Raw genomic sequence first — 16,912 nt, 5'->3', positions numbered from 1 at the left:
ATTATATCATTGCTTTTTTGTTTTGTATTTAGTGAGGTTTGGCAAATTTTCAAGTTTATTGGATATTTGTATTATTCTTGTTTCACCATTTTACTACTGAATTGTCAATCTATTTTAAGGAAATTAAACTTTGTCTTGAGTTGTAGATGTTTTCCTAGTTTGTCTTTACAAACTCATTTTTTCTTAACTACTACACAAAAGTTTAATTTTAATGTTACATTTCATTTTTATTTTAAGAAATCTGAATTTTATGTCATGGCTAGAAAAGCTTTCCTCATGCCAGCATTATAAATTATTCACTCCCATTTCCTGTTCTGGCAGTTCTTGGGCAGTTAATTTTCTGAATTATCGTGGGTCTCAAAATGTTTTGCCCTGCTCATTGGCTGTGAGTGATTATGGTACCTTAGAAGGTGAGTGGTGACATGGCTGTGGTGTGTGGGCTAGAGCCATGGTGACTGAGTGAATGGGAAGGAGCTGCACTGAGCTTGGCCTGCACCCTGGCTGGACGTGAGAGTTATGTTAAAACCTGGGCCGAGAAATGGGGTGGGAGGACTTGGACAGGAAACTGACACACAGTTCTGTTGACTCTGCCTGTCTGGTCTGTGATATCCCCAGTTAACTGAATGTCTACAGACTTGGTTCTAGAATAAGGGCCAAAGGAGTGAGGAGCTAGATGGAGTCAACTGCTAAATCCATTTGGACTGCGGGGAGAGAAGAAACCTAACACTAAGAAAGACTGCAAACATCAATAAATTAAATTCACCCCAGATAAAATTAATTTTATGGAATGGTCTGATAAAAGACTTTACATATGTTTGTGTGCTCAAAGAGAAAAATACATTCACTAAAAAAGAGCAAGAGCCCTGGCCAGTGCACCGAAAAGTCTCCAGTTCTATTCCCAGTCAGGGCACATGCACAGGTTGCAGGTTTGTTCCCTGGTCAGGGTGCCTACAGGAAGCAACCCAATGTTTCTCTCATCAATGTTTCTCTCCCTCTCCCTTCCTCTCAAATCAATAAACTTTTAAATAAATATATATTTAAGTTACACACACTAGTGGCCTGGTGCACAAAATTCGTGCACATTAAAGGGAATTAATCAGAAATATTTTAATATTGCTATTTGCCCTTTCTCTATAATAGAAGTGTCAGAGATGAAAGAAAATTAGTAAAATGTATATGAAAATCTTCCTCCTGTCAGAGTCGGGCACGCCACGGGATCCAGAGTTGAGTACCCGCCCACCCGCGTGCACCTTGAAATCGTACAGGCCCCAGTCCTGTCAAACCCCATAGGGTGGGGGGCGCAGCCTCAGGTCCCCAGCCCCGGCGCGAGGGCACGAGGGCATGGTGACCATTTGCATATTAGCTCTTTATTATATAGGATAGTCAATACCACATCCCTGCAGGATTCGCAGAGATTGGTGCCGCCATCAAACTTGAATTATGCAGGGATGGATGTTTTCTTCCTAGTCCTATTTATTCACCATCCGAGTCATGGGGAATGACAGTAGTTTATTGCAAATGTAATCAAGTGGTAATGCCAACCTGTGTATTCAGATGTGGTATCTTTGCTGGATCAAAGCAATATAGTCCTCAGCCAACATCGAGGGGGGAAAAAAAGACACGGTTTGGTGGAACTCTTGATTCTTAACATTTGGGAGTGCTGCTGCAACCAATCCTATATAATAAAACCCTAATATGCAAATTGACCAAACCGCAGAATGACCGGTCGCTATTATGCGCACTGACCACCAGCGGGCTGATGCTCAATGCAGGAGCTGCCCCCTGGTGGTCAATGTGCTCCCACAGTGAGAGCACCGCTCAGCTGACCGACCCATCCAAGCGGCCTACCAGCTCGGAGGCAGCCACTCACTCCCTCAGTAGTCCTGCAGGTCCAATCTCTGGAGAACGGGCCAGACACTGATGGACCAGTGCCACCAGCCTGATCCCGACAGCGCCACTGGCCTCCTGGAAGTTGGCCTTGGGCACTGCAGCCACTTCCCCTCCTAGATGCTCCGCAAGGAAGAAATGATATAAAAGCAGCGTCCAGGTAGCTCCCGACAACCGGCGCAAATGTCAGCGGGACCGATCCGGTTCCCAGGCTGGCAAGGGCATCCCACCACCCGCCTAGAGGGCCAATCGCATCCTGGCCCCCCTACCTCCCTCAGGACGGGTGCCAGATGCAGGGCTCACAGCTGGTGAGCACCACTGTGGCTCGAGGCTCTCCCGATCAGTACTGACTGGGCGTAAGCCCACGGCAGGCGCAGCAGGGCTGGGATGAGCAGGAGCAGCAGGCGGCATTGGACTGTGGGTTTCAGCCAGATCCCCACAGGCCACCCCTAGGGACCCCACCCGTGCACGAACTCATGCACCAGACCTCTCTCTCTCTCTCTCTCTCTCTCTCTCTCTCTCTCTCTCTCTATATATATATATATATATATATATATATATTAGTAAAAGCCTAAGCGACTGAACGACGGGTCAACAGGCTGCTATGATGCGCACTGACCACCAGGGGTCAGACACTCAATACAGGAGCTGTCCCCTGGTGGTCAGTGTGCTCCTACAGTGGGAGCGCCGCTCAGCTGACCTATGGGCGCCAGATGCCAGGCTCATGGCTGGCAAGCACAGCTGCGGTGGCTGGAGCCTCTCCCCCATCCAAACTGGGACTGGGATTGGGACCGGCATCGGAATGACTGGGCATGAGCCGGCTACCACGTGAGGAGCGAGGCTGCAATGACAAGCGGTGGCTGTGTGGTCATGGGTGCACCAGTATCGCCCTAGGATGGGCACGTGGAGGCTGCAGCGGAGCGGCAGAGTCTACCAAGTGATGGTGGGAGGTGCAGCGGGGCTGGGATGAGCGGGAGCAGCATGGTGCCCAGCTCGCATACATGCTCCTCCCTGGCCGCCTGCCGCTTGGTGCACTCCCTGGCCGCCTGCCGCTTGGTGCACTACTTTGTGCTGTGCAGAATTGACAAGCTGGCGGGTAAGGCTGGGCAGCAGACTAGGCCAAGGGACCCCACCGGTACAGGAATTTGTGCACCGGGCCTCTAGTTATGACATGAGGCAGCTGGCTTTGAGTTGGGAGGCGTCCTGTATAAGGGTGTTGGGGAGTTGATACCCCCCACTTCAAAATCTCCCCAACATTCTTAGCCTTTACTTAGTCACAGCTCCCCACTGACACATTTCAAAACAGATTAATGACTATATAGTATTTTTGTCCTTTTTAATTTAGAAAGAGAGAGAAAGGGAAGAAAATAATACAAAAAAAAACATGTTTAAATAACTATTGCAGAAAAGGAGATCTGGGCTGGATGCTGGGACCTACCTCTTCCAGAATGGGGGTTTATTATTGTTTTAAACAAACAAACAAAGAAAAACAAAATAAATTATTCTGCTCAATACTGTTTGGCATAATTGCATTGTTTTTTTTCATCTTCTAAACACTCAAAGCAGCCTCTTCAGGAAGCATTGAGATGAGACTGGCAAGAATGGCTGGTGCCCTGGCTCTCCAGAACGGTGGGAGGAGGCAATCCATCAAACCCCTACTTCCCCCAACCCACCCCCATTCTTTATTTCACCTACTTTGGGGATTAGGAAGGTACAGACTCAAGCTAAATTCTCCATATATTAACTTTTGGGGGTGCCCACTGCTCCACCCCAAGCCTCCTCTAATACTCTTCTGGTTACCGTTCCCCCAGCCGGCTGCAGGAACTACACCCACAGCCAGGAGGCTGCCTGGTGGTACCAACTCACTAAGAAAATGGGTGGCATGTGTGTTGTCACTGCTGGAGAGTGGGGTCCTTTTAGTGGTTTGGAAGCTTCACAGAAGCTCTTGTCCCCCCTAAAATCCCCTGACCTTGAAGGCTGAATACCACCCGCAGCTTCCTCGCGGGGGTTAAGCTGGGTTCAATCATGCAGGTAGTAGCTTCCAGTTGTAATCCCTGGTTGTTAGCTTCCCAGCCCACTCCGGAGCTGGAAATGGAAAGTGAGCGAGAGCGAGAAGGCAAGAGGTGAGCCGGGGGAAAGGGACCCATGGGCAGGGGAGGAGGCATGCAGAGGGGCAAGTCTACTCCTCCCCAGCTAGGCTCCCGGCTATTTCCACGGCCAGCTCGGGATTTTTACAGAGTTTGTGTTGGTCAGCCATACCTGGTCATTGTAGGTTAACTAAATTAACTAAATTATGAGCCCAAAGCAAAAACCACCCCCAAGCAAGAGGTTTCTTACTCCTCTTTGGGGTGATGTGTGAGGGAAGGTGCATGCACCAGGCAGCTGGGCTCCCCATCTCCAGCCGTTTTTGCCAGGAGCTGCTCCCTCTCCATTGAGCCAGCCGAAGACGTGTTTGTGAGAGAGAGAGAGAGAGAGGGAGAGAGGGAGAGAGACGTGCTTGTGAGAGAGAGAGAGAGAGAGAGAGAGAGAGAGAGAGAGAGAGAAAGCAGCAGCGCCCTAATCCATCCCAGGGCATGTTTTGATTTTTTTTTCTAGAGCAAGTAGGCTGGTGAGGAGGCCCGGGGCCTAAGGAGACACTAGAAGTTGTAGCGAACAGTAGGGGCGTAGGATACACGTGAGTGAGAAGCACCTTACATTGGACGTGAGGGGGCTTCCTGGTCCCCCGCCCAGTTCCTTACACCCGAGTTCGAGTTGGGTCCTGGGCGAACCCCGCCCCCAAGCAAAGGGTGAGCACAGTCCGTTTTCTGGTGAGACACTAGATGCCCTGGTCAGAAAGGCCATTCCATAGGGTGGCCAAAGGCGGGGAGGGAGGGGCGGTCGGATGAGGGCCACTCGCCCTCTGGATTCTCACTGCCTTTCTTTGGTGGGTTCACACCCATCTCGGACTAAACAATAAAAGAAATGTGGGGCCTGACATTCTCTCGGAAGCCTGGAGAGGTTTGGGAGGGTTCTGGCTTTGCCTCTGAGGTGCAAGAGCGCTTTCCCTCCCCCCGTAAGTCACATGGATCGTTCCTGGGCCCACGCGGGGCCCCGGGGAGGGGAAGCCGAGCCGCCACGGCCCGGCCCGCGCTTCCCTTTCCTTCTCGGCGTCCTCGGCGGGGTCAGGCCCGCAAGCAATTGCGACAGCCCCGACCCAGCCTGCAGACAGTACTTCTCCGAGGCCAGAAGCCACCTCTTTTCTTTAAAAAGCGTGAAACAAAATCCTACCCAAGAGCCTAGGGCTGTGGGGGTTGGGTCGGCCGGTTCGCCCCGAAGGCCATTGATTGGAGGAAACGGGCCCAGCGCCGGAAGTCGACTCGACTTGAGGGGCACGATTGACTGAGATAAAGAGGCTCCGCCCGACCGCCGCGTTGATTGGGTGCCAGGCCCAGTCTTGTGATTGGCAGGGAACAGCCGGCGCTCGCTGGGCTGCAACATGATTGGTCCAGACCACGGCCGGGCGCGCTCAGCGTTGCCCGGAGACGCCCCACGCCCGGCGACGCGCGCAGGCGGAAGCCGCCAACCAGGGGCTGGTCTAGGGTCCCGACCCAGAGCACGCACAGGTGCTGGGCGGAGGGCAGTTAGAGTCGCGGCCAGACCTTTCTCAGTTGCCTCGGTAGACCTCGATCTTGCTGGCCTTGGCCAGCATGTCGATGATGTGGGCCTCGAAGTCGGCGTCGTGCACGCCGGTCTTCCGGAACTCGCCCGCGTACCGGTTATTCTCCCAGTAGTGGTGCCAGTTGCCCCGGCTGTCAGCCCCGAACCCGTACACGTTCACCTGCAGGGGAGGGCGGTGCAAGTCACCCCACGTCGGACCTTGGGAGACGGACGCGGGGGAGCCTTGGGTAGCAGTGGGGAAGGAGAGCCCTAACTGGTTTGGCTCAGGGGATAGAGCATCGGCCTGCGGACTGAAAGGTCCCAGGTTTGATTCCGGTCAAGGGCATGTACCTTGGTTGCGGGCACATACCCAGTAGTGGGGAAGGAGAAAGGAGCCGCAACGACCCGACAACCCGGGAGGCCAGCAGCTAATCGATTCCCAGAGCGCGGGATGCATGGGAAGAGGGGACACCCAAGCCTGGGCTAAGGACACTGACCGAGGGGGACTGCTGCTCCCTTTCAGCTCCTTCCACCCGTCTGATTGCTTCAAGAACAACGCCCCAATTTAGGGCTAGCCCAACCCTTGCTAACTTTTTTTTTTTAATGGAGTACTTTTATTTGAAAACTGGTCAAGTACCCAAGACCCTACGTTAAAGGATTTACTGGCAAAAGTGGGTGTGCTGGGTGTGAGCACTGAAGTGTATGGCAGAGCACCCCTGCCCACTAGCGAGATGCCTCCTTGAATGACTAACCTCCGTTTTTAACAAGAGAGCAGGCCTGGGGCCCACAGCTATGGGAGATAACCATCCCCCTGAATCTTAACTACACTATCTCCATTCTATTCTATTTATGTCTTATTATTTTTTTCTTTATGGCAAGTAATATCAATTATGGAAGTAGTATTCTATTTCCTTTGTGAATAAATTTAACTTTTAAATGAAGTGATTTCAGATTTGGTCAAATTAAAGTAGTAAGCTTGGGAAATGCAGAGCTCCACCGCCTAGAAATGGGGAGAAATCAAAGCCACTTGGTTTCTGCCTACAAAAACACATTCCTCTTGAAGCACTACTGAGCCCTGAGAAGGGCTGCTTTCCCTTGCTCCATGGGTCCCACTGTTTACCCCCAGACTGGGCTACCCACCTCATCACACACGTGCAGGGCAAAGAAGAGCACCAGCATCCCTGTGGAAGGGTACCGCCCATGATGCTCTGTCCACCTGTCATGGATGTACTTGAAGAAGGCTGGGTTGTAGATCTGGACCTGGAGGAGAAAATGTGACAGGCACATGAGGGTTTGGGGGGCCTAGAGGCACAGGGACAGGCTCTGAGTAGCTTGTGCCAGTTCCTCCACGCTTGCCCTTGGACCTGTTCATCTGTGTTCCCTGGTTCCTTGCAGCCTCTGTGGAGGTCAGGCATCCCAGCAGATGGGGACACTGAAGATTCTAGAAGGGCACTAAGGGACACCTGAGCCACAGGACCAGGCACACCAGGAGGTCAGGTCTGCACTGTTTCCAATGAGGTGGGGATAAAGAAGGGGGCAGAGGAGGAAACTTACCTTTTCTTTGTCTACTCGAAGGAAGGACTTCACTGGAGCATAGGTACTGCAAGCAAACAAAAACACACAAAACATTTAGATGCCTTCCCTCCTGCTCAGGCCTGAGGGATGACAGCCTCACCACAAGACCCCCTGCTTCCAGACTGCTCTCCCACACCATATCACTGCAGTACCTCGCTCAGAACCTTCAATGGCTCCCCATGCCCTTCAGGATAAAATAAGGATGTTTTATTAGACATACATTGGCCCTTCCATATTCCAGCCCCAACTCTTCTCCCACAACCCTCTGCTATGAACTCTCCGCTTGAGTTCGCCAATCATCTCAAACCCACCATGTGTGTGCTCCTACCTGTGCCCACCTGATACTCGTGCTACTCTCCCCACATTTGGCACAAATCCCTCCTTCCCTATTAGCCAGCCATGGCATCCGTAACCTACACTCCCTTTTCTAATCCCTTTTAAATCTATGGGATTTAAACGCTACAGCATTTAGTTTAGCTTTTAGGTCTCCCAAACATAAAGTCAGGACACTGTGACTTACACTTCTGTGTTTAAAAACACATGATGAAAACAGGCAAGAGGTCGCAACAACTCAATTTCCCATTATTGGATGAATGGATAAACAAAATGTGGCATGTCCATTCAGGGGAATGCTATTTAGCCTTTAAAATGAATGAAATCTGCCCTAGCTGGTTTGGCTCAGTGGATAGAGCATTGGCCTGCAGACTGAAAGGTCCCAGGTTCGATGACAGTCAAGGGCACATGCCAAGGTTGCAGATCCCCAGTGGGGGGTGTGCAGGAGGCAGCCGATCAATGATTCTCTCTCATCATTGATGTTTCTATCTCCCCCTCTCCCTTCCTCTCTGAAATCAATAAAAAATATAAATAAATAAAGTGAATGAAATCTGAGACATGCTACAGCATGGATGAACCTTAAAAACATCATGCTAAGTGAAATAAGTCAGATATAAAAGGACAAATACTACATACTTCTACTTATATCAAGTACCTAGAATAGTCTTAATCATAGAGACAGAAATAACAGTGATTATCAGGGTCTTGGGGAAAGAAGGAATGAGGAGTTATTACTTAATGGCTACAGAGTTTCCATTTGAGATGATAAAACAGTTCTGGAGATGGGCAGTGGTGATGTTTGCACAATAATGTGAATGTACTTAATGCTACTGAACTGTACAAAATTGTAAATTTTAAGTTACACACATTTTGCTGCACACACAACTAAAACCATGGTTAAGACAGTTGATTAGGAGAAACCAAGATGGCGGCATAGGTAAACACCGGAGTTTGCTGCCTCGAACAACCACTTCAAAAATACAACTAAAAGACGGAACGGACATCACCCAGAACCACAGGAAGGCTGGCTGAGGAGAGACTCTTCAACTAGAAGGAAAAACAACAGCATTACGAGGCTTAGAGGAGGCGCAGTGTGGAAAATTTAAAGGTACGGTGGTGCGGCGGTAAAGCTGCTAAAAAAAATACTTGGTTAGCCCTGGCCGCTGTGGCTCAGTTGGTTGGGTGTCATCCTGGGCACAAGGGGTTGCTGGATTGATTCCCAGTCAGGGCACATGCCCAGATTGCAGGCTCGATCCCTGGTAGGGGGTGTGCAGGAGGCAGCTGTTTCTCTTAAATCAATGTTCTCTTTCTCTCTCCCTTCCTCTCTTTCTAAAAATCAATAAGCCCTAACTGGTTTGGCTCAGTGGATAGAATGTCAGCCTGAGGACTCAAGGGTCCCAGGTTCGATTCCAGTCAGGGGCATGTACCTTGGTTGCGGGCACATACCCAGTAGGGGGTGTGCAGGAGGCGGCTGATCGATGTTTCTCTCTCATCAATGTTTCTAACTCTCTATCCCTCTCTCTTCCTCTCTGTAAAAAAATCAATAAAATATATTTTAAAAAATCTTAAAAACAAACAAAACCTTGGTTCACTGAATTTCCTGAGATTTCAAACGAAGCCTCTGCCCCCAAAGAAAATTCTCAGAAGGCAGAGCTCCCACAGTTCGGAACCACCCCCTGGAAAGGAGACCAAAACCAGACTGTTCTTTCCTCACCTTTCCACCACCACTACGCTGGCTGTCACCATGCGGGAATTGACAAAAGAACATGCTCAGGCCTCAGCTAAGGCACCACTTGGGGCCCTCCCTCCTGGGGCCTCCCTCCGCACCAGCCCCTCCTGGCTAAAACAGTTAAAGGAATTCTAAGATCCAGTCCCCAGGAAGACTCCTCCCAAGGTGCTCCTGTCACCCATATTGCACTCCCAGTCAGCAGGGCAGCTCACAATCGGATCTGTCCCGTGGACAGGGCGCTCGCGATCCACAGCAGGTCCAGGGCCTTGAAGGGCACCAACACGAAGCTGACGTTGGCGGGCAGGTTCTTGGCACTCTCAGGGTACATGAAATGGTGGGTGGTTCGGCTGCCAACATCCTGCTCAAAGCCCACAGTTGGTGCCTGATTCATTCTGCAGGGACAAGAGGTTGACATGAGAAGAAACTGCCACAGAAACTGGTACACACAAAAGAAAAAGGCAACAGAAGCTGGTACAAGAGTTTTAGAGGACGATTTGGTGCTAGCCAAAAAATATATATATAAATACACTCTGATCTAACAATTCCATTACCAGAAATCCATCTGTAAAAATAGGTGAGGCCTGAGAGTGGTGGCTCAGTGGTTGAGCTATGAACTAGGAGGTCATGGTTCGATCCCAGTCATGGAATAGGCCCAGGTTGTGGGCTCAATCCCCAATCATGGAGGAGGCAGCCAATCATTGATTCTCTCTCATCACTGATGTTTCTATCTCTCTCTCCCTCTCACTTCCTCTCTGAAATCAATAAAGATATATATATATTTTAAAAATAGGTGCGTAAGTGTGCAAAGACGTGTGTACGAGGATATTCACTGCAATATCACAATAGTGAAAAGTAGAATGAAGCAATAAAGACTGGTTTATACATTTTGGCCCATTCACATACCATGTGGCCATCAGAATGAATGAAGTAGATTTACATGTGCTGGTAAGAAATAAGTCCAAGAGCCCTGGCCTGTGTGGCTCACTTGGTTGGGCATCATCCTGTGCACCAGAAGGTTGTGGGTTTAATCAGGAGGCAGTCAATTGAGGTTGTGCTCTCACATCAATGTTTCTCTCTCTCTCCCTTCCTCTCTCTCTAAAAAATTGGTAAACTATTCTTTAAACAAAAGGTCCAAGAGTTATTCAGTGAAAAAAAACAAGTGGTGTGAGGTATCCCACGTCTTTCCTTATAATACATAGCTCTTGAATACCTACTGTGTGCAGCAGGAGGGGATTACAACACAGAAAAGGAAGACTTAAAATTTTATAGTATGATAACCATTTTTCATTAAAAGAAAGAAAAAGAAAAAATACTTTTGTATACAAATAGAAAAAAATCTGGAATGGCATTAAAATTATTAATAATTCCTACTCTTGGGAAATGGGACGTAGGAGAATTCATTTTTATTGTGTACATTCTCTCCTCCCCCCTCCCCCCCCCAAATAATACCGCACTTCTGGGAGGAACAGAGCAGGTTGGAGAGGAAGGCTTAATAGGGATGGTGTTTCTCAGCTGCTGGGGCACAGAAGGGTAGCAGGCAGTGGAAGTCTTGGCTGGGCTCTAGGCTAGACAGGAGCTGGGGTCAAGGTTGACTCTTGTAAAGACCCAAGAAACAAACCTCATGTCACCAATGGAGAGACCAAGCTGGTCCTGCAGATCAAAGGGCTACAGCTGCCCCAGGTTGGCTTCTGAAGACAGCCCTCCACCTGCCTTTCCCACTGAATTGGCAGCCAGAGCTTTCACAAAGTCCCTTCTTAGACCTGTCACCCAGCATCACTATGCCTCCCTCCCTTCAGTGGGCCCTGCTGCAGAGCCTCCACCTCCTTGAGGTTCCTCCCACTTGCTGGGCAGGTTGACTGGAGTAATGGACGCTTCATTCCCCAACCTCAGCCACTGTCTCTGGGTAAATAGAGGCCCCTCTTCAGCTCCCAGCTTGCCTCCTTTGCCAGCAACTGGACGATGGGGAGAATCTCAGGGGCTCTGGGTTCCTGGATGGGGCCTGGCACCCCCCTCCCCCTTACCGCACCATTCTCACCATAAGAAGGGTTTTGCAAGGAACGAGGAAAGCCTCAGAGACATTGCTGTCTCGGCGTTGCTATGGAGACAGCAACAGATTCTAAGATAAAGCCCTTCCTTCCTCCTCCTGGGAAACCCGGTCTTTCTGCAACGCTCATCCTACAAGATACTTCATGAAAACTGGGCATTTTCAGTATCTTATTCTTAAGGGCTCTTCCTCCACGGGGTGGGATGGCATTTCCTGCCTCCAAGTCTAGTGAAGAAGTCAGAAAACAGGTCCAGGGCAGAAGGAGCAGCCCGCACCCGGCACACAAGTCCACTCTTACCCCCTGTCCATCCCCAGACTTCTTGCTCTGTGCCCCTGTCTGGAATGAATGCCCGTCCAACCCTTCTGTCCTCCAGGCTGGGCACTGATGTCTTGTTGAACGAGTGAGCCCCCTCCCTCCACCCCAATCTAAACCTTGTGACAAAGGACAGCAGCCCAGAGCAAGCACCAGACATCCATCTGCTTGTCTGATTGATTCTACTTTTCTTCTTCTGCCCAGGACATCCGTCTTCTGTGAGTTCCAGGAGGAATCACACCTGTGACTATTAAGCAAGATGTTGGTTTGGTTTGGGCCCTCACCCTGGTGCAACTACTGAGGAAACCAGGCAGGTAGGAGGGTCGCTGGTGGGCGTTTTCACCCGCAGCCAGCTAGGAGTCTAGTTTCAGCTCTTTTCAGACTAATTCAGAGTTGGAGACTGAGTACAGGCCTCAAGCAAAGTCTTGAATGGGAATCCTGCCTCCTTATCCACCCCACCAAAGGTGAGACCCTATCGCAGGTCTGGGTATTGGAGACCTATAGCAGCCCCAGCCGCTGGCAGCTCCTACACTGCCAGACAAGGCCACGGAGTCCAGTCGCCTCTCCAGGAGGCTTGGGGTCCCCGCGGCTCACCTCATGATGAAGTTGTGCCTGTCCACGTCTGGCCCATAGCCGGAGCCCCGCAGGTTGCCGGAGTTCCCCACCACAGCACAGCGCCGGCACTGCTGGGGGTCCCGGAAACGGTAGGGGTTCTCGCCTGGTACTATCTGGAACAGCTTCTCCAGCACCTCATTGGTATTGTGTGACTTGAACTGGGGCTGCAACATCTGCAGAGCGGAGGGGAAGGGAGTGGGTGTGAGCAGAGAGGGACTCCTGCCTGCCTCCCCTCCCCTGCCCTCACCCTCCAATGTCCAAGCCACACAGGACCCCTAACCAAGCTGTCAGGGAGCAGGAATTCTCTGAGCAGTGAGGACCCTCCCCTCAACCACAGTAAAGTCTCCCTTCCAGCTGCTCTGATGCACTGGAGGGGGGTTGGGGGTCAAGGTACATTCTCCAGGGACCCGTAGGCCTGTGCCAGGAGCAGCGAAACTTCTTGGGTGGGCGCTCAGGCATGAAGAGGCCCCTGCTCAGCTGTCCCCTCGGGGCAGCTCTGAGTCACATCAAGAGGTCGTCTTGAGGTGCAGGTAAGGTGGAAAGTCCCGTGAGCTACAGGGAGTGGAGGTGACAGAAGCTGCCTGGGGCAGAATTCATGGGATAGGTGGAGCCACTCCCTGAGCCTCCGGGGAAGGCAGAGAAGCGCATTCTTTCAAAGCCAGACTAGCCAGAATGAAGCTGGTCTCCTCCATGTCCCAGCACCATGCAGGTGAAAAAAAAAAAAAAAACCCACACAAAATGAGGCCCAGGTAGCATTCTAATGCCTTCAGAGCCAGGCAGGTGACACACAGGAATGAAGTGGCAGGTGGGGCTCATGGCCAACAGGAGGCCCCATCCATCAATAAGAGGCAACTTCAGTCAATTGTTGCCGCGTGAGATTGTGAGCCCAGAAGGACTACATTGTCTAACTTTTCAAGAGAAGCTGAATGTATGGATTTCATGTGCAATATCCTGATTCATAAATGCTGATAACTAACAGTAATATTTTATTTTATTATTATTTTAAATATATTTTTATTGATTTCAGAGAGGAAGGGAGAGGGAGAGAGAGATAGAAACATCAATGATGAGAGAATCATTGATTGGTTGCCTCCTGCACACCCTACTCTGGGGATCAAGCCTGCAACCTGGGCATATGGCCCTACTGGGAATGGAACCATGACCTCCCGATTCATAGGTCGACGCTCAACCACTGAGCCACGCCGGCCAGGTCACTAATAGTAATATTTTAAAAACACTGAGTGGGCTGGCCGTGGCCCACAGACCACCAATTGGTAAGGTAAAACTAGGCCTTTAAAATGCCCTGTGTGCCTGGCCTGTATGGCTCAGTTGGTTGGGCATCGTCCCATGCACCAAAATATTGCCAGTTCCATTCCATAGACCCCCCAGTAGGGAGCGTGCAGGAGATGGCCAATCAATGATGTGCTCTCACATCGATGTTTCTCTCTCTCTCCCTCTCCCTTCATTAGCCCTAGCTGGTTTGGTTCAGTGGATAGAGTGTCCACCTGCGGACTGAAGGGTCCTGGGTTCGATTCTGGTCAAGAGCACATGCCCAGGTTGCGGGATCAATCCCCAGTAGGGGGCATGCAGGAGGCAGTCGATCAATGATTCCCTTTCATCATTGATGTTTCTATCTCTCTCCCCCTCTCCCTTCCTCTCTGAAATCAATAAAAATATATTTAAAATCAAAATAAAAAATCTTTAAAAATAAAATAAAATGCCCTGTGGTCTGAGCCATAATACCTGGGTTTGTGGCTGAGCAGGAGTTGCTCAGGGGACAGAATACGTGGAAGGAATAGGGGATAGGGGGTCTGCTCTAACCTCTTCTCATCATAGGAAGGACCCCTGGGAACAAGAACACAAACTCGGAGCCCTGGCTGGTGCAGCTCCGTTGGTTGGAGCTTTGTCCCATACACTGAAAGGTGGCAGGTTCAATTCCCAGCCAGGGCACCCAGGTTGTGGGTTTGACCCCTGGTTGGGGCACAGACAGAAGGCAACTGATCGATGTTTCTCTCACACATTGATGTTTCTCTCTCTCCCTCTCCCTCTAAAAAAAATAAATAAATAAAAATAAAAAATTTTTTTAAAAAGAACACAAACTCAGTGTGGAGAGAGAGCTCAGCTATGAGCATTCCTAAGTTCACGGTTAAAGAGGATGACTGTGGGGGGCAGAGGAGAAGCGGCTTCTACTGCTTGCTGCTTAAAGAGCCCCGAGTTCCATCCCTGTGGGCTGGAAGTCTGGCCTGCCCATAGGTTTACCTCTGTCTGGAGTCCTGTTCTGGACCTAGGTGGCCACCACTGGGACCTGGGACCTTGGGCAAGCCCTGTGAACTCTGAACTTTGGTATTACCCATGAAAGGAAGGCTGTGACTATGAGCAGTAGGCAGGACCCTTCAAGGGCTCCAAGCTGTCACAGGAAGGCCCTGTGGGACTCCTGGTGAGCCCTCCTCTGTATATCTCCCTGTCCTTAGGAACTCTGACAGTCCGGGCCAGGAAGCAGGATCTGTAAGGCAGAATCCGCCACTTCTCTTGTCTATGACACCTGCCGGGCCCAGTGGGAATTTCTGGTCTATGCTCAGCCCCTACCAGCCCTAGGGAAGATCAGGTCTCTCTCCTTCCAGGCCAAAGCTCACTCTGCCTTTCAGATTCTGGGATCCTAGTAGATAGCTCTGGTTCAATGGGCCTCTTGCTTTGTCAAGACTCTAGGGCCAGAAGACAGCCCCAAATCCCAGAGGGGGCTCTAAGAGCGACTCCCAAATGGGGTGGGGGAACAGATCCCTGGAGAGGAGCAGCAAAGGTAGACAGGAGGGGCCATGCCTCTCTCACCATCCACCACTTCTGGACATCAGGCGGCAGATCCATGTTCTCTCGGGTCCAGACGGGGGAAATGTTGCTGTCGAAGTGGCTGTCAAACCAGTCGGAGGTCCCGGCGTCGCCCATGCAGCGGCGGCAGGCACAGTTCTTGCCAGCGAGCCCCTCCTTGCTGAGGCGCTGCAGGCCGGCATAGCCCGGCACCAGCTTCACCCGGTGGGTGCCCCCCAGGGCCCCCGAGTCCAGGTAGGGCAGGGTGGCCATGCTGTGGTGAGAGTAGGTGAAGAGCAGTGACATGATGAACACCAGCAGGAAGGCCACCGAGAGGAACCACACCCGCAGGGAGCACTTCATGGTGCGAGGCCCCGGGAGGCTGGACCACCAGCCCGGAGGGCGGCCGGTGTCCCTGCGGCCACTCCTTTCCCAGCCACTGGCAGGCCTGCCTGTTCTAGGGCATAAGGGCCTGTGCTGCAGAGCAGATGGCAGCAGGCGTCCCAGGCCACGCCCGATCTCAAGGTCAGGAGAAAGCACGTGGGCAAGAGTGGCTCCCCTGTCCCTGAGCCACTTGGGCCCCTGCTTATGGCTTCATTGGGTCCCTCTGTCACTAGCTGGGCCACAGATGCTCTGCCTCTCCCGCTGCCCTGGCAAGGGGGAGGTCAATCCATTCCAGCCTTCTAGTCCATTGGGCTTGCTGGCTGCCAGCGCTGGGGGTCCCCCTCTTTGGCGGCTTGAAATGATCCAGTCTGGAGTAGTCGAGGTCCTTGTGGTTCATGAGCAGACACCGAGGCAGCCCCTCGCCCCCTGCAGCAGGGAAGCCCTTGAACCCCAATCCCAACAGAGGACATGTGGGCTTCAAGCAGCCTTGATTCCATGCAAGAGGCAGCCACCCCTCAGATGGTCCTCCGGCCCCAACCCCTCGGCCAGGGGAGGGGACCCGGGCCCCAACCCTGAGGGAAGAAACCAGGACGCTCTGTGGGTGTCACAAAACCCTGCTGCAGAGACCAAGATCCTCCTTGCGTCAGGTTCTGTCCTTCCACTTCCCATCGAGGTCCAGGTCCCTTCTCCCGATGGTCCCAGCCCCACTGCAGTGTCCTAAGGGGGTGCAGAGCTCCTGCAGCAATGGAGTCCTGGGGCCTGGGCACAGCTGCCGCTCAGCGGCGTGCTGCTTTGAACGCAGTCTGGGTCATCTGGGTCAGCAGAGCGCGTGCCAGGCTCCCAGCCAGAGCCCAGGCCTCCTTCCTGGTGCTGCTGGCCCGAACTCAGAGGCTGCTCTGCCCATCCCCGCTCCTCAGGGGCCAGCCGTCCTGCCGTCTTGCCGTCAGCTCCTGCTAGCAGTAATCCCTTGGCAGGTTCCCCTCGCTTGTCAGGCACCCGGCTGCCTCAGCATGACCCTGAAATTGCAGAGAGAAAAAATAACGTGCAGACAAAAATGGCACACGTCAGCGGTTCTCAACCTGTGGGTCGCGACCCCTTGGGGGGTCGAACGACCCTTTCACAGGGGTCGCCTAAGACCATCGGAAAACACATATATAATTACATATTGTTTTTGTGATTGATCGCTATGCTTTAGTTATGTTCAATTTGTAACAATGAAAAGACATCCTGCATATCAGATATTTACATTACAATTCATAACAGTAGCAACATTACAGTTATGAAGTAGCAACGAAAATAATTTTATGGTTGGGTCACAACATGAGGAACTGTATTAAAGGGTCGCAGCATTAGGAAGGTTGAGAACCACTGGCACACACGTTCTCCCACAGCTCCGTCCCCAAGTCCCAGCAGGAACCAAGCTGGTAGGAGAGGCAATGCCCACCTAACCGAAGGGTAAAGAAAAGAAAGGGCTCTGGCCTCTAACTATCCACAGATAGCCGTTGCTCTCCTCACTTGGGGCCTCAGGACGAGATGAGCCCACCATCCTCACTTCTTGGCCAGGAGGTAAACAAGGACAGAAAGTGATCCCCTC

At 51.6% G+C, this 16,912-nt stretch overlaps 1 protein-coding gene across 1 annotated transcript; it reads right to left on the bottom strand.

The window, feature by feature from the left end:
• Positions 1–4,381: 4,381 nt before the first annotated feature.
• On the bottom strand, positions 4,382–16,330 carry ST3GAL2 (ST3 beta-galactoside alpha-2,3-sialyltransferase 2). Its single transcript, XM_023756070.1, has 6 exons — positions 14,959–16,330; positions 12,112–12,305; positions 9,373–9,552; positions 7,078–7,123; positions 6,664–6,783; positions 4,382–5,704 (listed from the first exon to the last, which is right to left on the bottom strand). Exons 1-6 carry the CDS (start codon positions 15,295–15,297, stop codon positions 5,531–5,533), a joined length of 1,053 nt encoding a protein of 350 aa, XP_023611838.1. The 5' UTR covers positions 15,298–16,330; the 3' UTR covers positions 4,382–5,530.
• Positions 16,331–16,912: the final 582 nt, after the last annotated feature.

The sequence above is a fragment of the Myotis lucifugus genome, unplaced genomic scaffold (assembly GCF_000147115.1).
Source record: "Myotis lucifugus unplaced genomic scaffold, Myoluc2.0 scaffold_88, whole genome shotgun sequence".
NCBI lineage: Eukaryota > Metazoa > Chordata > Mammalia > Chiroptera > Vespertilionidae > Myotis > Myotis lucifugus.
The sequence above is the reverse complement of the archived record's forward strand: the minus strand, read 5'-3'. Positions and strand labels throughout refer to the sequence as shown.